The 23615-nt window shown below is 37.8% G+C and overlaps 1 protein-coding gene across 10 annotated transcripts in view; it reads left to right on the top strand.

The window, feature by feature from the left end:
* The window catches only part of ARHGEF10 (Rho guanine nucleotide exchange factor 10), a 120670-nt gene extending 104125 nt beyond the window's left edge, over positions 1-16545 (top strand). For 4 of the 10 annotated variants that reach the window (XM_067294223.1, XM_067294222.1, XM_067294218.1 and 1 more), the window contains 5 exons: positions 1522-1696; positions 9317-9439; positions 11963-12447; positions 14246-14299; positions 14401-16545. In XM_067294223.1, coding sequence (XP_067150324.1) covers positions 1522-1696; positions 9317-9439; positions 11963-12447; positions 14246-14299; positions 14401-14451 — 888 coding nt within the window. In that variant the 3' untranslated portion in view covers positions 14452-16545. Of the gene's footprint in view, positions 1-1521; positions 1697-3434; positions 4408-9316; positions 9440-11962; positions 12488-14245; positions 14300-14400 lie in introns of those variants that run through there. The other 6 variants (XM_067294226.1, XM_067294220.1, XR_010883822.1 and 3 more) reach the window with 5 other exon arrangements.
* Positions 16546-23615: the final 7070 nt, after the last annotated feature.

The following is a 23615-nucleotide window of genomic DNA, read 5'->3' as shown; positions in this document are numbered from 1 at the left end:
TTAAATAACCTTTTTGTCAGTGGGAAAGAACCAATTTGTATAGTATTTTGGAGTGTTCAGTAATAAAATAGAAAAAAAAATGCCTCAAGTATAATATCAAAAGTTGCAGTCTGTGAAATCTTAAAGTTCTGTCCTTTAGCTATGCTTGTAATCTGTTCACTGCATTTAGATGCAGAAATAGAGCTATATATCTATTATCCCCTGTATTTTCAATGGATAATTGTCTTAGACTAAGAAAAGAGCTTAGCCTGGGAAATGTGTGATTTAGATTTGAATGCACAATGACCAAAATGTAACTCTAACTATAATAGAAGGAAAATTTAAGGGTGCTTTTAACAAGGAGGAAGGGGAGCTTTTGCATTTGATGTGCAAATACAGTTAAAAGTATAAAATAAGTGTTGTGGATATTAGAGCAGCTACTTACTTCCGTATCCCTTGGGGAGGGATAAGCATCCAAGGAACAGTCTGTCATTTGTTTAGCCAAGAATTCTTATGTTTATCAGAATGGCTGCCTATATGTGATAATAGCTGGCACAATGTTAAAAGGCTATGTTTCACTTCAGAGGCAGTTTACTTACAAGACAAAAACAGGAAGAAAAAAAAACAACTTCCCTACTTCATGTTGATGATTAAAGAACTTTAGTACAGCTTTCTCTTGCAGTTTAACATGGGCAGATAGGGAAGTTTCAGCCTTCCTGGAGCCATGCAGAAGTTGTAACTGTGAAGGCACCTGACCAAGGGAAAAGGTCTATCCTGAAAGTCTTGCATTGCCCCACATCTTCAGAAGGTGGATTTTAGCATTTCTAACAACTAGCATCTGTATTTTGAAGGGCAGGACTATGAAATAGCTAATACTTATGAAATTCAGAAATGCCTGAATCAAAAAGCAAGCCACAATATTAAGGCTCACATGATTATGTACGTAGCTGAGCTAATAATAATGTATATATATTCACAAACAATCTACTTTCTAAAGATGATTTTTTCCTTGATATTATTATTGTTGTTCTGAAATGACCCATAATGCACAGTACAGAAAAAATACTCTGTAGTATTTTTTGGAACAGGAATTGTGCTGCAGATAAAAGCAACATATTAGAAAAATCTGCCCACTTCCAGGCTCCTTGTATGCATTAGTTTTCCCAGGGGAGTATCAGTAAAGAAATATAAAATTCCTTTAAGTCTCAACCAATACAGAGTTGCTAGTTTCCACCATGCAAATGTTTTATAAATACACTATGTAAGTTACTGTCAAGTTAGTTTATCATAAGTTATAATTTTGCTCAAAAGCTGAGGGTCCTTCTATAGTAATGATGATGCTTTTTCCAGAAAAAAAAAAGCAACAGGAAAATTAACACATCATATACAGCAGTCAAGACATATCATGAACAAAGTGAAAAAAACTAGCTAGTATTCGACATGGAGAACAAGGATAAAGTGCCAACACTGAAGAGCTGATAAGGAAGACTGAATGTTGCAGTTCAATTGCATCTTCTCAGTGATTCCTTGTTTTTCTTATAGAGCCAGTTTGAAGCACATCAGGAAGAAGGGATGGTAATCTCTCACGTGGCTGTTGCTGGCGTGGGCATCTGGATTGCCTTCACATCTGGATCTACACTTCGCCTGTTCCACACTGAGACCCTGAAACACCTCCAGGACATTAACATTGCCACACCTGTTCACAATATGTTGCCAGGTGACTGAATCACATCATATGATAACATCTTTGTTTTGTCTCTGTCACTACTATTCTCCAGAGTGTTGTAGACATAGGCCAGAGCCAGAACATTTGTTCTGAACTTTGAGGCTGATAACCGTCTCACAACTCTCTGTTTTCGTAAACTGTAGTCTTGCCTGCTCAAAAGAACAATGTGTGCAGTGAGCAGCTCTCCTTGTTAGAGGTTATAAATGTAATTATATCCAGATGAGCAGGTGGATTCTCCTGTATTGTCTGTTCATTTTTGTAACCCTAAAAGAGTAGGGCAATGCAGTCTATCATGAAAATGTTTGATTTGCCAAGTTTAGCATTTGCTTCTGGAACTTGGTATCAAAGCACATGAGGGGGAGTCAATTTGCCTAGGATCCAAACCAACAAAACGCTTGCTTAACTTTAGTTATTTCAGTAGTCCCAGTGAAGTCAGTTGAACTGCTCACATGCTTCCATTTAGGAGTGTGTTCGGTGTTTTGCAGTTTGGAGCTGTCATTTGTATAATTAAAAGGTTAGTCTTGTAAATAAAGATGAAACCTGTGGTTGTTCAGATAAACAACAGGTCTTTAGGACAGAAGCTGTTCAGCCATCCCAAAATCATCAGTGTCATAGACAGTTGCTCTGGCTTGTATCAGTTTTGCTAGCAAGTAGCTAGGACTCTATGTAGTTAATTAGGTAAGTGCCTAAGTGAAATACACCCATTTCTGTCACTTCTTCTCAAATGCCCAGCACCAGTGTTATGACAGACTGCTGTGGGCTAGTATGGATCTTAGCCCTATATAGCACTGGAGAGCAGAGGCTCTGGGGTGTCTTTGGCCTACGCTGTACTGAGCCAGCTTTGCATGGCCCTCGGAGCCAGCGAGTGCCCCACGTGCAAGCTGTAGCAATGCCAGGAAAAGAGGCAGACAGAAAAAAGGTACTGGCACTGCTGGGTGTGATTTGTCCATGAGGGGACAACTGTGCTTTCTTTACCTCTCTTTTTGTAGATTTCAGGTGCTGATGGTAGATACATAAACGAACTAACTGATTTGAGATTTGTCTGACCTACACAGTAAGTGTGCTTTAAGTGCAATAGACCTGGCCACTGCAGGTATTATTGTGTGTGCCAGCTAGATTGCTTTGCTTTTAGCAGAAGCCAATTCTTTCAGCACTGAGATTATGTTTGTTTTCTTATAATAGTTAGGTATAAATTTTACATCAAAAGATGTAACACTTCCTAAGTCTCTATCTTTTTATCCTGTTTTCTCTCAGACCACATTAACTTTGCAGTAAAGCTCTATTTTAAATTGTGTCCACTTTTACAGTGTTCTATACAGGGTGGTTTTTTACACTTGCTGTTTGAATCTAGCTCCAACACTGAGCAGCAGCAAATGTCCTGCCTTTAAATAGGTCATTTTATTGAATTCATCCCAGTTATGCAAAGAAATGAAGATTAGTATAAAAAGAAGATTAACTTTTAATATTTTCTGCTGTTTATAGACAGAAAGTAGGGCCTCCCTTATACATCATTTTCTGAGTATAAAAATCTTCAAAAATTCTTAGCTTCAGTGTGCATTGCCACGGTAATAAAACTGCTGATGTAATAGATTATTTTTTTTATTTTTTTTTGTAAAAGAGTTTTAGCTAATGATATCTCTTTGGTGTCATTCTTGTCAATTTAAGTTTCTTGTCTTTATTTCTTTTTCTTTCTCTCTCTCTCTTTCTCTTTCTCTCTCTCTACAAAAAGCGCTTCAGTGAATGGAAATTTATTTCAGGAGCAGAGCAGCATTACAGCAAATGTTCCAGAGGAAGAATTCATTCTAAAAATAAAATGAATTTCAATTATTTAGCAGCAGCTCATGGGTCTGTTTCTATGATCCCAATATTGCAGCAACAACAATAAAGGCTAAAAGACAGAGGAGGAGGAGGAGGAGGCTTACATGAAACAGCAGTAAGAGCCTTTTGGAACTAAAAGCAGCCACAGCAGCAATAGGTCAAACTCTGTATAGTATACACCAAGATTTAAGAAGAAGAAGAAGAAGAAAAAAAAAAGGAAATGGCTCCATATTTACAAAATGTGAGGGACTCGGTGATTAATATTTAGAAGTGCTGCTTGTGCTACAGGAGATCTTTTCATTTTAAAAGAAACAGCTCTAACAGTTTTCTGAAATCCAGCAGGTGTTCCTTAATATGTAAAAAGAAAAGTAAAGTAAAAATTCATGATGTATTGAACTGAGAAGGGAAGAAATTGGTGTAATAATATTGCTAAGGGTTTTAAGAAGAGACATAACAAGAGGAAAGAAGGTAGTGCAAGATCATGATGAAACTTCCAAGAAGCTGGACTCCTTTTGCCAAACTTTAGTGGAAGCAACAATGTGTAATATTGGCTCGATTGGCTACCTGGAGATGTTACCTGAGTATTCATTTAAAGCAACGTAAATGAGAGAACCATAACTCCATGAAGTCAATGACATTATAATTATTACTATACAGTGAGACTAAAAGAAAAAATTACTGTCACTATGTCAGGAATGGTCACTGTGAGTTACAAAGAAGTATAGCTGTAGTAACCAATTCTCATAACATTAATAATCAGTTCCCATAATATTAGTAACCAGTTCTCATAACATTAGATTTTCACAATTTTATTGTTAGGAGAAGACAGCTTTAAATATCATAAAGAATGTGCCTGCTTTGCTTCAAAAAAGATAACCCTGCAGCACACCAGGTAGGATAGAGTCACAGAAGAATGAAGTATAAGGGAAATGGCACAGGAACTGGTTGTCATTACAATTCAGCAGAGTTTAGTAATGTGAAAAAGCAGACAGATTCCCAAAACATGAACCAAAAATAACTTTTTTTTTCTAAATTGAGTACTTTGTCATGATCCATTTATGGAGAATTCATTTATACACCTTGTGTTTACAAAGTTCTGGCTAAGGACAGGACAGCTTGACTGGGAGAATGCCACCCAGTTGTAGATCAGATTTTGGATATATTCACATCGCATGTGCCAGCTAAATGACATAAAAAAGAACTGTGATGAATCTGCTGAGAGATCTGAGCTGGTACTAAATGAGTACAGTAACCCAAAATACCCTCTATCAGCTGTGTCTCTGCAAAGCCTAGTATAGCATGGTTGTGCTCAGTCAATATCTAGTCCATATACAGTAAGTAGTGTAACTGATACTCCAAACTACTCTGGTCTGTGACCAAACTGATGGCTGTGTTGGCCGTCTCAGAATCAGGGAGATATAAACGTGTCTATCAGATCCTTTTGTCTATTGAACCTATCTTTTTAAACGAAGAAGGGAGAATTCTCACTTTCTGGAATTATGGGAAGTTTGTATGGAGAAACTTGGGACTGGAGGGTAAACCTCGGTCACTGAGAAAACCACGGGATAGACATTTAATCCAGAGTGGTCCACAGAACTGCTCTTCATATATCATCAAAACTACATGCCACAAAATACTTCCTAATACTGTGTAACAAGTTTGTGATATATAATAAAACACCAGAAAGCACAAATACAATATGATAAAGGAAGAGAATGGTTGAGATGAAGGACATCATAATTATAGGTCCTGGTAACTGTTTATTTCACTACCTAAGGTTTATTTTCACTAATCACAGTAGAGCTAGATTGCTTTTCAGTGGCTCAAGCAGTTCTCTGCTTTCTGAACAGGGGGCATATTGAGCAGCAGAAACAATCTATTAATATTTGAAGACACTTCACTAATGCCAATGCATTGCACTATTTTACCTAGCAAGTTTGTACTCAGCATTTATGATTTGTAGTTCAAATCTCAGCAAAGGCAACTTTGCACCAGCCTTTGTTACAGCTCACATGGCCTGGTTAGTAAAAAATCATATTAAATGTGGGTACACAGTCCACTTGATATGAATAATCTTGTTTTTTCATAGTCATACTCAAAATTTCATTATTCAGAAAATATCCTTAAACATGTTTTTCCTTTCAGCTATAACAGAGTTTGTCCTTTTAAAGAGATTATGACCTTGATATATGTAATTTCTTGGTTCCTATGGATGATGACAGGTTACATGTTTAACAAAGAGGTGACTTCCATTTATGTTGCTGTATTCTGTTTGTATCCATATATCCTCTAATGGTACATGTGTGTTTCCTGGAGCAGATGAGAAAAGCAAAGAAAAAATATATCATTTCCTCTCTGCAGAAAACAAACTATCCTTTGAGCGTTACAGCTTTCTTTTGTCCCCACCAGCTGCCACCCCATAAAAGACAGTTGCATTGTGATTTTACTGTTGTGACGTGATAAAAAGATGGGGAAAATTTTAGGTCACCTCAACAGATTTGTACAGTGGGCTCTTTTAGACAATTTTCTATATAATAATGAGAGCAAGATCATATAGGAGGATATGTGGCAGTATGCCCTTACACCTACCTAGGGCTGAATTCAGAAGACCTGCGTGGGAACACAGAAGGATTTACACAGATCCTGTTGTTGGGCCTGTGTCAGAAATTGGGGCCTGAGAAGAGTGAACACAGAGCAGAAAGATAGTCAATAAAACTATTTCTCCGTGTATAAACTTAATCATTGCCTTCAGTTCTTGGTAGAATCAAGGTCTTGGTTAGATTGTTTTAGAAGTTTAACAGTTTCATCATTGCATTGGTGCAGTGTGTTCTGAAAGTTTTCATTTAAAGATAAGAATATTTGATTGTTTGGGACATTTGTATTTTTCACTTTCCTGTAACCATAACCACGGGTATTTTTTTCCAGTGCTTACTGCACATTCAGGAGAGTTGATTTTTCATTTTTTTCTCTGAAGTGAAAAATCAAAATAAAAAGTAAGATTTCAAATCATGGTTAGCAGATAACAAATTAATATTTTTAATAGGTACTTTTATCTATTTATCATTTTTGTGTTATTATATGCTATTTCAAAATGTACTTTCAGATGCAGATGTTTCCTGCTTTTCTGAGATCTGAAAGCAAGCAGTTTTGCTTTTGACCTCACTATAGATGGTTCATGCATAGGTTGTCCTCTGTGTTTAAGATTCTAAGTTGCTGGCTGATAATTTGAAACAATAATGCAAATTTCCAGTTAGAGTTTGCTTCCGGGTTGGTATATGAAAGCATGCATATTATCTTACATTTAAAAAAAACCCCAAAGCATTAAAAATCTATTATTTAAAAATGTAAACATCTTGCTCCTGAAAGTGGTTAGCCAGGCAAATGTAAAATTGGAGGTTTTGACAATTTAACAAATTTTAAAATTGTACTTAAATATTGCTGCTTGTACATTGCAAAACAAGCTTGAAGTGAAATGGAGTGGAATTAAGCTAAACTGCAGTTACCCTGCATTTGCTGTGGCCCAGATTGTGGGAGATACCTCATTACATCATGATAACTTGACATGCTCTAAATCACAAAATTCAGATCTTGATTTTTGAATACTCCAGTATACAGACAGGTGTTTGGACATCTGTATTTGAACTTTGAACTACTATAAAGGTACTGGCAAAGTCCATATTAGCAGATGGCTGAGGAGACTAATACTGTGTATAATATATACTGTTTTGGAAACAGCACAAGCAATTTCTATTGTGGGATTTTTTTGTGTTTTTTTTGACTCTCAGATGTAGATTAGAGCTGCCACCTGTGTCATCATGCTGAGTTCTGACACTTTTTTTTTTTTTTGGTATGTCTTTGGTCATCTTAATGCCCTCTATCCTCCAACTACATCAGGATGTACAATTTTCCCTCAAAGGGCTGTCCATCTAGCCAGTGTCGAAGGAGCACTTCTGTGTACTTTGTTTTGGAAACTAAATTCCTCATATAAAAAAATCAAGCTTTAAAAGACTTGTAATTTATTGATAGACATAGACCATCTGTAGGAGGAGGATGCAATCTTACCAGCATAGATACCTACACAGTTAACTGAAAAAATGTAGGTGTCTCTGATGACCTGCAGGAGTAGATGGAGCCTGTTCAACTTATTCATACTTATTACATCTGCAGGGAGAGTGACCTAATCATCCTGTCTTTAGGGTACACTGCGAATAGACTGAACTGGTATTCCAGATCCGGCCCTGGAGCCTGTGTACACCCTTTACACTAGACCATTGCTAGATAAGTATTTTGTTTTTGTAAAGTTCTGTGAGGAAAGACTTGAACTCTGGTCTGCCTACTGCTTTTCAGTTGAGTGCTTCAACCTTTGGGCTACAGTCTGGCTGCCCCTTCCCTGCTTTCCCACTGGGTCTGTGATTCATGTGTTCTTGGCTGGAAATTGGCTCAGCTTCAAGGGGAGAGATGGAAAATGCACTCATTTGTGATACATGCTAATTAAGGTGCTTTTCCAAAGTGTGGAACATGTGGGTTCATCCAGGCTGTATAGTGTGTGGAATCCAAATTCCTTACTTACTGATGAAGTGATTAGCAACTTGATTGTTACAATAAAGGTGGGAATCAGTGCTATCATAGCATGTGAAGGTAATCATAATTCCAAGAACATGAGTTTTTGAGCCTGGAGGACTTCAGCAGAGTTCAAATGCCTGTCCACATAAACTTGCGTCATGGTAGAAGTTTGGGCAGGCAGTAGTTTCCATTTCCATTTCCCAAACTTGTCAAGCACGTTTTGAAAACCCAGCTAAATTGAATCAATCATCTTTAATCTTCTGTTGTAGGTAAAGATGACTTTGTCTTCCATAAGGAAAACAGCAATCCCATAAATAGTAACTTGTAGAAAATGATATAATCACAGAATAATTTCATTTCAGAAGGACTTCTGGACATCAGCTCATCCGTCCTTCTGCTTGAAGTAGACCCAATTAGATCAGGTTGCTCAGGGACTTGTCCAGCCAAGTTTTGAGTATCTTCAATGATGGAGATTCCACAGTGTCTGTGAACAACCTGTTCTAGTGTTTGACCACCCTCATTGCTGAAAAAGCTTTTCCTTGCATCTAATTGGAATTTCCCATGTTTCAGCTTTGGTTCGTTGCCTCTTATCTTGTCACTGTGCACCTTTGAGTAGAGTCTGACTGCTTTGTGTATTCCCTCCCAACAGGTAGGTGTAGACAGCAGTTCTTCTAGCCTCTCTTTGTACACCATGTACTCCAGCCACCAGTCATTTTGGTGGTCCTCCACTGGACTTGTTCCAGTATGCCAATGTCTTTCTTGTGTGGAGGAGCCCAAACCATGACACAGTACATTGGGGACAGTCTCACAAAATGAAAACTAAAAGAAAAAAGTAATCATGAACAGGTTTGAGTCTTGAACATAGTGTGTTACTATAATATACTAATGAATATTGTGAAATGGAATGTCTTTCAGTTTTATGGTTGAGAATCTAAAAATATGATTTATTTGTAAAAGAGTGTTTGTAAAGATAATCTATGTCTAATTTTAGATACTGTGGTTTAGAGATCTCACAACAAAATATTTCGGAAGTTTAGTAGTATGTAAATTGTCACGCAAGTAAAGTTTAATACCACAGTCCAGCAATGTATTTGCACTTCTGCTAAGCATTTTGCTGAATCAGACTGTGACAGTATAACTATATGCAGCTGACTGTGTTTACTGGAGATTACTTTGATCTAAGCAAAAATAGTCACTCGTAAGTAATGCAGCACTTCCTAAACTTCACAGGGCAGCAGCGTGTTTCTGTGACCAGCCTCCTGGTGTGCCACGGTTTGTTACTGGTTGGAACAAATCTGGGTATAATAGTAGCATTGCCAGTGCCTCGCTTGCAGGGGATTCCCAAAGTAACTGGTGAGTGAAATTTGGATTGTGTAGAATGGTTTTATACTGAAGACTTCATTTTTCTTCTGTCAGTAGCTTAAGTGAATCAGCAAAATTATATGTATTGTTTAGATATATGTCCCAGCTTTGTGATGAAATTTTATTTGTTGCTGTTCTTTAGCTTTACAGTATGTCCAGACACTTGTCTAGTTTTGTCTCAGTTGTTTGATGCAGAACAATGGTTATTCTTTAGGGAGCAAAAATACGATAGACATCAATCCTGTCAGAGTAGAGTCTAATATGTGGGGATGAGAAGAAAGTCCAAACAATCTTTCTTCCAGATTTGGGGAAAATATATGTGTTAGACAGGAGACATAGGCACTGAAAACTCAGTATGTTCTCTGACTGCTTATTCAGTAAGTCATTTTTGTGCCCTTTCTCCCCAAAACTATGGACTTGAAATTTATGACAGTGTATATTTCAGTTTTTTTGACAATGATCAATATTTTTGCATTTTGGAGAGATGGTTTTATGAGTTATTTTCACATTACACCATTTCAAATGCAAACACATGAATGCTGCTGGATCATTTTGCAAGTGTTTTAACTACCAGCAGAAGCAAGTTTTTAAAAGTGTGTTTAATGGAACCTTTGCCAAGCTACATTTTGGGTTTAGAATTCTGCCAGAGCTTCTGAGCTGTGGAGGGAAGCTGGCAGATTTTATAAGGCAAGCAGTCTGTAACTTCCTTCAGGAAAAACAAACAAAAAACCCCACCCAAAACAACAAAAGCTATGTAACTTTGCCAAAATGAAAACGAAATCTGCTGTGTTCAGCAAAATATGCAGCAATAGTCCAGTATGACAATGGACAAATATTTCTGAAAAAATGTGGAATCTATGGAACCTGTGTTAGGAAAAATCTGTACGAATAGATGCAATGTAAGAAAATGCATAGTTGCAGAATCAAAACATCTTCTGTTTTGATTATTGTGGTTTATCTTCCTTGTATATTCTTAACACTTCTTTTGGGCCAAGATCTGTCAAATTTCACAGATTTAGCAACATTACATTTGGAGATCTATTTTCATAATCCTCAGAATATTTTTAATTTGAACTGAAAAATCATGACTTTTTCCAGTTGTGCTTCTAATAGTGATAATTCATCTTTATATCATTGCACTTTCTATTAAAGTAGAGTAATATTTTTTTATCAAAACCTAGAATGTATTAGGGAGTTTGGAATGGATGGGGTGATTTGTAGGGCTGGGGTTTTTTTTTCCTCAATAGCCTAACCCTTTTTTATATTGTGGCTTATTTGGAAGACTGCTACATATTTTTTTCTTCTTTTTGCTGTAAAAAACACATATACTTATAATGTCATAGCTTCTGAATTTGGCCTAAGCAATGTGTTTCTCGTACAGTCTTACGACTTGCACAATGTAAAAATTCCTTATACCTCCAACATCCCACTGTTTACATTCTTTAAAAATTTAAATCGAAATTATTCACTCATTTCCTTATGAATCTACCATGGTAACTAGACAACCATTTATAAGGATGAGTTTTATTTCCTGCTTTACAGCGTGGAAAAGCCTATTACAATGAAACAGATGTTCTTATTCTATTCTGGAAAGGTACAGTAGATTTAATTGAAAACCAGATATTTTCTTTGTGGATTATTGGAGAAAACTTGCAATCTTATGCTTGTGAAAATGCCAACAAAAAGAAGATAGTAGAGAGTTTCTGTACTCATGCTGTTGTGAAAACAGAGCACAAAAGTAAGTCAACTTGAACTCAGAAGGTTCTGTTTTAGCTGATTTTTAATACAGTCCTAAAATACCTTTATGGCACATTAGATTGGTACATTTTTTTCTGTAAATTACAGAATCACAGAATCCCTGAGGTTGGAAGGGACCTCTGGAGATCATCTAGTCCAACCCCCCTGCTCAAGCAGGGTCACCTAGAGCACATTGCACAGGATTGCATCCAGGCAGGTTTTGAATATCTCCAGAGAAGGAGACTCCACAGCCTCTCTGGGCAACTTGTTACAGTGCTCTGTCACCCTCACAGTGAAGAAGTATTTCCTCATGTTCAGATGGAATTGTCTGTGTTTCAGTTTGTGCCCGTTGCCTCGCGTCCTGTCGCTCGGCACCACTGAAAAGAGTCTGGTCCCATCCTCTCGACACCCTCCCTTCAGATACTTGTACACATTGATAAGATCTCCTCTCAGCCTTCTCTTCTCCAGGCTAAACAGGCCAAGCTCTCTCAGCCTTTCCTCATAAGAGAGATGTTCCAGTCCCCTAATCATCTTTGTAGCCCTTCGCTGGACTTGCTCCAGTAGTGCCACATCCCTCTTGTACTGGGGAGCCCAGAACTGGACGCAAAATTCTGGGGAAATCCTGTACCTACAGGGCTAAAAACAGAATGGATGCATATAAAACAGTTTTAAGAGTTATGCTTTTCTGAACTGATTGTGGTGGAACTCTATGGTAAAACAAAACAAAACAAAACAAAAACCTTAATGTTCTTTAATTGTCTCTTTTTTCCTCTCCAGGAAGAGGAATGGTGTCATATCATGCACATAATGGCCCAGTCAAGTTTCTTGTAATGGCTGCAGCTATAAACAAGAAAAACAAAAACAAATCCAGGAGCAGTCTGCCTCCTAGCTCCGAATCCAAAGAAGATGAGCAAAAGAACGTTCTGCACAATGAGAGACCAGGTTCTTCCCATAGTAATACCCACAATACTGCAATTTGGCTGGGAGGTTCAGTAGGATCCATTACACAAAAAAGTGACTTGTCTTCATCTTCGGGATCCCTGACGTTGTCTCACGGATCAAGTTCCCTAGAACATAGACCGGAGGACAGTAACATTTATGAGCTTTTGAAGGATCAAAGTATCTCATTTAAAAGTAAAAGACAGAGATCCAAGAAAATGAAAGCAAGTTCAGTATTAGTCATTTCTGGTGGTCAAGGACACAGAAGAGTGAACAAGAAGACCAAACAGCAGCGACAAGATGAACTAGTGTCTTCAGTGATGGTTTGGCAAATTCCACTATTAAATATCTAAGTGAATTAAATCCAAGATACTTTCTGTTATTTAAAAAAAAAAAAAAAAAGGCTGATATCTTTTTATAGCAAATGCCAGATTAGGACACAACCTGATAGACTTTATACATGGGAGCAATTTCACTATAATTTGATCACATGATTAAAGGCTGCAAGGCAGAGTTTTCACATATTTAGAACATTCTGCAGTATTAGGTTATTGGAAAACATTTAGTTGTTGATGCTGTCTTTGATCCTTAAAACATAAAGGATTAGACCCTTTTAAATGGATTTAGAATCTCTACCTTATTTATATGCACATTTATAAATATCATCATTATGTTCTATAGCACTTAGGGAAGGCAAGGAACACATGCCATGTTGCATGCTGGTTCTTGCTTATGTAAATCAGCTGTTTGTTTCTTCTTCCAAAGTGATATATTGCATGGACTGTAGATTTTAACAAATTAGCAAATATTTTTAAACAATAAATATTCTAATACAAGCTAGTATAAATTTGGTAATCTCTGTAATAGTTCATAACGTAATTCTACAGGCCTGAGTTTGGTCTAGACAAAAAACATTCAAAAACCAGTTCTAGTAATTGATTGATAATTGTTTATTTTGACATAGAAAATAGATGTTTTATTTCTAATGCTCAGTATTATTGAAAAACTTTGCAGGATAAAAAGTGCGTTAATTTTTTTGGCAGGTGCAGTGTGTCTGTGACTCACCTTCACTTTACAGAGAAAGTTCTAGGACATTGTGGCTTAGGATAAATAGAAAATACAGATATAGAGCAGTTGTGCATTCTAGTGCTGCTAACACCTTCTCTTTCTGGCAGTGGAAGGTGCACCCAGTATCAAAGCTAGGCATAGACTTTATGCTGTTTTTAAGCAGGTGTGCACTTGCAGTTTGTAATAGTGAAGCAGGTGTAACATGAACAAGTGCATGCAAATTAACAGTGAACACAGAAATGTACTAATATTGCAATACGTGTAGGGAGTGCATGTAATCTGTGTGGGTGCTCATGTCAGTTGATTTGTGCTGCATCCTCAGTAAACACCTTTCACTTAATGTCGCTGAACAGCTGCAGACAGCAGGAATATGGTTATACCTGAGCATTGGTCACCTCTTTTCACCCAGAAATTCAGAAGAGTATCATCTTGTAAATGGACATTGTGAAAATACTGTGCACAGTTTCTTCTTGCATTTCTTCACTCAGTGGGGCAAGGTGTTGCTTTGGTAGTGGTAGAGGGCTGAATTCTAAATGGCAACCTAATCATCTTTTCTTAATGAATGAATATATTTCTGAAAGAAATTTTGAATTTGGTGTTACTACTAAAATTGTGTTTTGTTCTAGGGTTTTTCTGTCTCTGTGCATGTGAAACATCAGACAAAGCCTTCAGCTCAAACATTACCAAAAATGGTGAAGTTACACATTTTTCAGTCAAAATACATGTTTAATTCAAATAGCATGTTGAGTAGATTCACTAAGGATGTTCCTTTCCTTTGTCAATAGACTGAAAGATATAGAACATTTAGGGCTATTAAGTTTCATTTGGATATGTTAAGAACTCTAATACCGATGATCAGTTCAGTAAAATATAAATGAAATATATCTGATGCAGAGCATATGTCAAATATTTGCATTGACTAGAATTAAGTGCAAATTTGATTACATTGAGACTCTTTTTATTCCAGTAAGGGAGTGGAATGCCCTAAAATTATGTTTGTGATTTCTAATATGAATGCCTTGATTTCACCATGTTTTGTTTCAATATGCCTAGTTTGAATCAGCATCAACCATAAGCACAGCGTTTCCCAGCATGTTACATTTCAAGGTAAACCATACTAGAAACTGCAAGTTATTTTGTTCAATATAAGAATTTTTTAAAAAGTATGTTTTTTAAATATTACTGAAATTTTTGTTTTTATTTTGCAGCAGATTCATACCTTTTTAAATGCTCATTCTGTCTGCTCTAGAAAGCAGTGAAGGTGATTCCAAGCTGAATCCAAAATCAGTGAGTGGACTGACTCACTGAGTTGGATAGAGCAGCACAATAACATTGTGTCTTCCCTGCCACAGGACACAAAGTGCACAGGACACAGGGAATACTAATGCAGTGAATCTTGTCTGCTAGATGGAACCAAAATGGACCTTTCAGAAATGACATATCACCCAGCTTCCTCTTCAGTAGAGTTTGGGCCACATCCTACATCCAGATCTGAACAGGAGGATTCTTGACCCATAATAGACAGCATGAATTTCAGTGAGTCATGAAGGACTTCTGTTATGGATTGGTTTGTTGGCTTAGGGTCTTCATTACTGCTTTGTGCTTTTATTCTGTCTTTCTCTGTGTATCTTGCAATTTGAGTAGGGTGTCATCATTGGTATGGGTTTAGTGTTAGCGTAAGTCCTGGTGCAAAAAAAAGTAGAATGCCTCTACACCAGCCTGCTGGCAGCTTTTGCCCAACCTTTCCTCTTCTTCCTGACCTAGTGCCTGATCTTGCCTGGCCTTGAGGGATCAAGGACAGTTGCATTTTCTATGCTCTTCCATAGCAATGGCCCTGGGAGTTGCTCTTTGCCCACTATGTGGAAGTACTAAGCTGTACAGTTTAATGTATGTATATTGAAAAAATGTTGAAGAGATTTTTCTGTTTATAAAGCATATATAATCTAATATCCCTTTGCTTCACTACAGTAAAAAGATTACAGGTTTGATTCTGCATGTTTCTTAGGTGTGGAATTCCATTTCCTTGCTTTCGGGTCTGAAGGATTACTCCCACTCTCTCATGGGTCTTTATCGCTAGGAACAGTAAACCTAGTTCACCACATATTCAACTGGAAATCCATTCATAGAATTATTACAGGATCTGCTAGCAATAATGCATGCCAGTTTTAAACTTGTAAGTGAAATTCACCCTATCTTCCAGCTGAAATGTAGTTGTCTTTGGTTTTATTAATAAAACAGTAGAAACAAAGTGCAAATCTCTTTTGAAAGTCCATCAGAGTTTTGCCACTGACTTCAGTAAGAACAGAACTGGGTCCCTTATTTACATTATACTGTTTTGAAAATAAACATGTCTGTCTGTCTATCTATCTAAGCTGTAAAGTAATAGAGAAGCTATATGTTTTGTTATAGAAATACACATGGTCATGAGCTAGATTTCTAGTAACTAATTGAGCACAACATGCAATGTTTGTTTTCTAACACTAACTGACATTACCTTACTCTGAAAACAAACACAAACCAAAAGTTATTTTACAACTGGCAAATAATCTTTATAGCTGTAGTAGACTATGCTGCTAGGTAGGTTGGATTTTGCTTTCTGATGCTGCTTTCCTAGATTAATAGAATTTATGGAAAAAAATAGGATAAAATGGGAACAAATGTAAGCATTACAATATATTCCATATATATTTTCTAATAAATAAGTGTCTTTTATAACATGAGCCATAAAACTTGTGTATTTATGTCCAAAGTAAAAACTGAGAAAAATGTTTAATAAAAAACTGTGATAAAAAAATTAACTTCAAAAATATATTTCTTGGGTCATCATCTTAACAAGAAGGCTACAATTTATGGCATGCATTAATGAGTGGGTTTTTTTAATGGATTCATGAAAGGGAAAATGGGGTTTGTGATTAGGACAACGAAGTGATATGTTTTTTAATTTTTATAGTTTCTAGCATCTAAACACCAGCAAATGCAATTTTTGAAAGAGGTGTGGCCTCTTATAGTTTGGCCACTGTATCAGTGGACCTAAATAGTGACTAAGCAGCAAAATTTCTACTATGCTGTCTACATGGGAAAAAACACAATATTTGAGCAGCTTGCATGACGATATATAAAAATGAGATCCATTAATGTTCAGAATGAGTATGGCAAAGGAAGAGCATTAACAGAAGAAAGTAATTTTCAGCTGCTAACCGGAAATTCATTATAGTTAATCTGTCCTAAGGATATATACAGAATCCCATGTTTGTGTTTAAATTCTATCATGAGACTTGTGTTCATCACTCAGCAATAGTCTTTTCTGTGTACTTGCACTACTATAAATAAACAAGAAGATGACCTATTGACAACTGTTTGGTAAAATGAATTATTATTAAAGCCTTTCTTTTTGTTCCGGTTTTTATAGCACATCTATTTTATTTATTACTTTGAAAAACATAGACTTTTTATTCTTTTTTCTGAAGATTATTGATGTTTTCTTGTGTTTCCCTGCCATTTTTATTGCTACAATAGCCAAGATACAAAACAAAATTAAGTGGCATGAGTGCAGGATACTGTACATTCACATACCTTAAGATGGATTCTGTCCCAATGGGAATTTACAGCTCATTTATGGGTGGGAGGCTGAGTCCTAGAAATTGCATACTGCCCCTTTGAGACTGGGCAGACTGCCAGGAAAAAGTCTGAACTGTGGTTCAGTGCTTAAAGTTCATTGTTCATCTCTCCCTGTCCAGTTTGATTTTCTAATCACATAAAGACAAATTACTCTTTGTGGAGTGCATTTGGGGGTGAGAAAAAATCTGCGGTTTAAAAGGTGCAATTAATGGAGGACTCTAAAGAGTTAATCTGTATTGCAACAAGTGATACCATGTAGCTGATACAGTATTTTTGGATTGATTTATATATCCTCAGAGTAATAGTACTTCACATAAAAATAGTCCTGTTAAGAAGGTAGATTAATATTATCTGTAACTCAGAAGAAGCTGAGCTGAAAAGCATTCGAGTGATTTGAAGCCTTGTGGTTAGTCTGTGGAAGAATACAGATTAAAGTTGTTATGGTTTTCTAGGCCCAGGAATAGCCCTTTAAACTGTGCCTCCTCCCTGCAGATGTCCTGGAGGTGCTGTTGTTGAAATCGTCCATACCAGTAAACTGGGCAGGACCAGCTCTGCGCTGTGATCACAGTGCTGGACATGGCACACTCACTGGGACAGAGCCTGGTCAGGCTTGCTCCCATTAGGCAGCCCGGATAAGGCCGCTTATCTTGGATCTTTTGCAAGAAAAGGAGGGAGAAAGAAAGTGTGTTTAACTGCATGGATGTAAACTGTGCAGTGGTATTTGTCTTTACAGGATGGGCTTTCCCTGTTTTGTTTCTTGATGCTGATGTAGCTTAAGACATATCCATATGATCTACTGCGCATAGGATGGGACTCTAGCAGTCTAAAACCTAAGTGGATAGACATAGGTACACTTTAGAGCTTGAGTCTTCCCATTGCTCTTAAACATTTATTTTATGTCACTGATCATAATGGGAGCACAGATTATTAGTGTAGACTTAACACCTATAATACAGATACACATGTTTTTGGTAAGAGGCGTCTCAGTGTTAGAGCCTGTGGTGGTTCTAAGGTGATTGCATCATGCTACAGCTCAAAATTCCAGGGTTTACTCCCTTCATAGTTCAGACATAGAGGTTTTCCATAGCTGAATGTAGAATCTGTCTCTCTCTTCTCTCACAAATGTGGTTTGTACTCTGCTAGATCTATCTGCTGTTTGAGGTAGCTAACTCAAGATTTTCAGAATTAGTTGATTTTCCGCTCCCTGTCACTTATACTTGCTTGAACATGGCACTTTCCTTAAAGGCATGCCTAGCTACCGAACTTTCAGAAGCATTCTTCTTCACCTGCCCTTGGAGGCTAACTAGATTTTTCAGGAAAAAAAAGATATATATATCAAAATAATGACACTGAAACAGTTTCAGATTAAAGGATCTGAAATTTTCCTAGGCGAGTGAAGATCTACTACATGGCTCCATTTGAAATTTAACAATGTGGACATATGACCTAAAGCACTTCAAGTGCTTTGGCTAAGCTCCATAAACTGCTCTATAAAGGTGGTTAGTCATTCAGAGCATGACCTTCAAAGGTATACAAAGGGAATTTTTTCCCTCTCCAGCAAAGCAGGCCTTGACAGCAGAACTGCAAGTTTTCCTGTCATACATATTGTTATACTCCAGGCATAACCACCATGATCATTAATGTGTGTCCCAACCTGGAAGATGAGCCAGAACACCCAGAAGTAAGATGAAAAGTCCTGGGGGAGATGAAATCACTCTGAGAACTCACTGGAAACCTGATCTTGAAGGGTATTTTGACATCAAAAGATTCAGATGAGCCTCAAATGGACACTTCATAAGCACCTAACTACCTAATTTCCACTGAAATCTGTATATTTACATGTCAAAATACCTGTAACAAGAAGGGTTCTAAATCCAAGAAACCAGATACTGCTTGGCTACAGTGTTACAGAATTTCATTTTATTTTCAGTTACCCTGGACTAGAGAAATTTTATGGGTTTCTGAGCATCAGGGTCATCTTAAATGTTAACATAAAAATATATTAACTCACACCTTACAGAGCAAATTGTAAAGGTGGTTTTCTGTGTTTTTTTTTTCCCCCCCTGCATTTCATGTTACAAAACAAGCCTGACAGTCTACACTAAACACTTTTTTTAAAATGTTCTCTTTTTTAAAGAGATTTCTTTGCTGGAGAGTTAGACAGCAAAGACTGTGTGCACAAAGGAGGAGGATTACTCCTAGTTCAGCCAAAATTTGTAAATGCAACAACTTTTCTACAACGTTGCTATGAGCAGTCTGTGAAGCCCTTAATCCTGATAAGAAGCAACTGACACCCTCAGTTAACTTAAGCTGCATCTTGCTGAACCCAAGAGCACTGCTGGTGTTGCTCAGACTCATCCCAAATCTGTATCAGGTGGAATCCACGTGGCACTCCTGTCCCCGCACACACCCTACTGTCCAGGTTAGGAAGGTTGCTTACAACCTATAGCTATACATGATGAAGTCTGGTTGGTACATGAGTATTTTAGAAGTGTACCGATTATAAGGTATTTTGCTCAAAAGCGAAAGAACCATAGTCACAGGTGCATGTGGAAGAGACAGGTGGTGTGACAGCCCATAGCAGTTTATGACTAGAAAGAAATGTTGAGTGGATAACTTCATAGCACTGAAAAAAAGCAAGGACTGGCTTTAATTCTCTTTTTCAAATCCATTCTTTTTTTATTATCTTTTTAGTGATTTAAGAGATTATGTGCATGTTTTCTCATTTGTTCATCTAAGTAAATGTTGTATGTTCCTCATCTTTTAGCCTTATCTAATGCCTTCAACTTAATTGAAAGCTGGGTGATAAAAGTCTGCAATTGTACAGGTTCCTTTGCAGTGCCATCCTGAAAGAAATATTTTTTCTTAAATGAATAACAATATTGATCTGTCTCTGGTGCAACTGTGCAACTCAACACTGAAGAAATCTTTATGATATATTTTTCCTTATGGCTATTACCACTCTATCTGCTATAAGGTGGTAACCCTTCTGTATACAACTTTTCTTTAAATTCTGCTATTTAGTGGTATTACACATGTGTGAAAATTAATACACAAAAGCAGAACAGCTTGGTGAGCATCAGATGTACTCTTCTCCAAATACAACTTATACCTATGTAACATGCCTACAGCATGTATGGTTTGTGCATCCCAGATATACAAGATTTGATTCTAGGTATCTATGGCTGCTCAGCAGAAATATAATAAGCTGCTTCTCTGTGCCAGCACTAGAAATCAAACCAATCCTTAAGGCCATTATGTTATAATACCAAGAAATATTTCACACAGGAGTGTTCAGCTGTAAAACATTGAATGAGCAAAAGGAGTCAGTGTTTTTGTTTTTTTTGTTTTTTAATTTAGTTTACATTTTGGCTTCTGGCCATTTACCAGATCTCAGGATACCGCAGGGACCACTGATATCAGCTACTGCCATTGTCTGTGGCACACGTATTTGATGCTTCCTCCAACATGCACAGGAGGAATACAAGTGAGTTTTACCTATGCTGGCTCCAGAATTCTGATGCTGCAGTGTTCGTCCAGGACACCCTTGTGTCAATCCACAATGCAAAAGGATAGCCCACATCTTGCAGACACTGGGAGCCCATCTAGACTGTGTAGACCTACCACCACCACTGCCTGGTGTGTTGGACATGCAGCCACAAAAATACGGACTCGGCGAGGGCTGCACAGCCCACCCAGTTAGCTGGATAAATGAGTGAGCATCGAGTCAGTGCTCAGCTCCAAGCTGCTATGGCTACGCTACCTGGGGGACTCTACCTCGCTTGCTTGTAAAAGCGAGCCTGTGCACACCTACATGAGCTACACGCTGAGCCCTTTACCTACAAAGGTAGAAAACCTACAAAGGTGTGAAATCTCTTAGTCTGTAGGATATGCACTGAGTACTTTACCTGGGTGAAATAATGATTTTGTTAAATGGTTCCTAACCTCCTTAAGTAAGAACTTCTGTAGCTTCATTGGCCAGGAATCAAACCTTCTAAGACTGGGCTGATTCATTTTTTGACATGGTTCACCTGCTAATTTTACTGAGGACCAGTGCATTTATCCCAGTTCTACCAGGGCAGCCCAGTCCTGCACAACATGCTCAGAGCTGGGAACCACAGCAATGCAGTTGCTATTGAAGCTAGTGGGAAAAAGATAAGAAACACGGTATCTTCTACAAGAAGACCAGAGCCCAAATAAGCTCTGGGCAAATATGCGTATATCTGGATTTGGATGCCATTAGGTATCCTTATAATGAGAACAGCATTTAGCTCTATTGCCCATTTCCGCACAAGAGGCATCGCAGTCTGACATCTTCTGGGAAGAAAAAAACAGAGGTGCTTTTGTTTGCCTGACAAGCAGATTAAACAGAGAGAAATGTGCCCATTTTGTCCAAGTTTAGGTGCAAAAGATGAAGAAAACTTCCTATTTCTCACCTGGATATATATATTCTTTTTAACCAGAGAAACAAGTTCTTCTGTCACAAACTGTACTTTCTTAATTTTATTGAGCACTATGGATGGTATGTGAGAGGCAGAGAGGAAGGGCTGTGTGTCTAGAATGAAGTCCACTGTGTCTGGACTAGGTGGGATTTCTGGGCAGTGTAGAGCTAATATCTAGCTCTTCCTTTTCTGCCTTTGCTTGCCTCACTATATTCACCACTCTACAGCTGTTGCTCCAGATTAATCAGCTGTAGCAGAAGACAGGTATCTCAGCAAGTCCTGATGGCTAGTAGCAGCAATTACAAGCTATCAATCCCCCTGAATATTTGTCATGTTGGCTGGGCTACAGGAATGTATGACAGAAACACCACTATGAGCTGTGTGATACCTGATTGCCAGGACAGGGCCTTCTCTACACGGAGCATTGATACATCTCCCATAATTTAGGTGTTTTAAAATGGGTTGTCTAAATCTGTATCAGCCTTACTTCACAGCTAATGGAATGAAACAGGCAATACCAAAGGATGATTCACCTCGTCCTAAGCTAAGATGTCTAAGATAGGTGAGAAGACTTGCCCTCCAGACACGCTTATTCCTGTGCACTAATTATAAATGGAGCCTCAGGGAACTCAAGTTAAGTAGGGAATCAGACAACTAAAATTAAGATGAATTCTACTATAAGTGTCCTAGTTTTTACAGTCATCTACTAAAAACTGAAAGGCTAGTAGATGAGCAACTTTATTCTCCCTGGAAAACTTCCCAGCCTATGATCCACAGAGCAGTGGTACTTTGCAAAAGTTATGGTAAGAGATCTGCAGGTCCCAGCACCAAATCTCCCTTATATCTCTTTTTATTTTAAGGTTTGATGGTAAAGGTGCATGGTGGCCTAAAAGTAACTTTGAGTGTGGACAGCAGACCAGGACCCAGAAAGTCTGGGAATTGCTGCCTTAAGCTAAATTTAAAAAAAATAGAATGGAGATGATTTAACCTGATCTGCCTCTGACAATGTTCAGTCAGAGCAACTGAACAGAAAGCCTGCAATGGCCAAGTGCTACCTGACTTCTGAGGCTAGCACCTCTGTGGAGTTCAAGTTTTGTACAAGTCTTTTGCAAGCTGTATCCACAACGGCAAGTATGATCCATAAATACGTTGTATGCCTCTTCCTAGCTACTGATTTTCAATTGTCTCTAGCAACCACAGCTCAGACACCTGTGTTTTAACAGAGATGAATGTAGTGTAACAATTAAACCTGAAGAGGAGCTAACCGAATTCAGTAGTTCTTAAAATCGTCAAATAGTCAGAAAATAGGAGTCAGACATTTCAAATGATCTCAGATATGATACTGTTAGCACAGTCACACATCTCTCAGGAGTCAGGCATCTCAAGGGGACACAATACTCCAGACAGAAAAAGAGCGACAGGGCCCCCAAAAATGAAAATAATTTTGCAGATCTGTATTAGTTGTCTAGTTTCGGTGTGATCTTGAGATATATCACATTTAAAGTAACATAAAATAGCAGGAGGATTAGTTCTTGATGTCAGGAGAGAAGAGTTATTTCTGGCAGGCTTTAATGCATCTGCTTGTATTACATGGAAGCTTCTTCCAGCTAGCTAGGAATAAATTCGTGTCCAGAAACCAAAACCCCAATAATGTAATTGATCCAAATTAGGCAATAGCAAGAAATTCACAGCTTTGCTAGAGACATGTTGTAGCGACCAATTACTTTAGGACTCTGCAACACTATATCATTATTTATTTATTTATCTTGCGGTACCAAAAAGCATGCTGGCTTCTCTCAGTAGGGATGAGATGTGACCTCAGCCTGAAAACTAACGTTCCAGTTCAGCGTTGTACTTCAGTAAGTGCATAACACGTGTGGAGCCAATGATTTCGAGTGTTTGCAGTTATCCAGCACTGTATGCAAGCACTTTACTGTACTAAGGACAGTAACATTTAACACATAATGCATTAAGAGTTTCAGCAAAATAGAAGACAAAGTAGGAGCAATGGAACAAAATGAACAAGGCAGCAACTAACCACGCTCATCATTACCGTCATGAAACTGGAAGAACACATAGCTACAATGGCTACACAGCCTGCACCAAAGGGATGAATCTTCAGGCTAATTTTAAGAGAGGAGAGGGGAGCAGCTTTGCAAGTCTGCTCAAGAGTGTCCCCAAGAGCCAGGAGCCACACGCTAGGCTGTGGCGGAAGAACCAGTCTGACAGGATGCTAGGGGTGGTGGAAAGAGCGATAGGACAACAGTGTTTTAAGAAAGCAGTATCATAGGAAACAATATATCAAAATGGCAGTATGAAATATCCAGACACCATTAACAGATTAGGAAAGCTTGGAAAATGAG

This window comes from Apteryx mantelli, chromosome 3, assembly GCF_036417845.1.
Source record: "Apteryx mantelli isolate bAptMan1 chromosome 3, bAptMan1.hap1, whole genome shotgun sequence".
In the NCBI taxonomy this organism is placed as follows: Eukaryota; Metazoa; Chordata; class Aves; order Apterygiformes; family Apterygidae; genus Apteryx; species Apteryx mantelli.
This window is presented reverse-complemented; position numbering and strand designations above follow the sequence as displayed.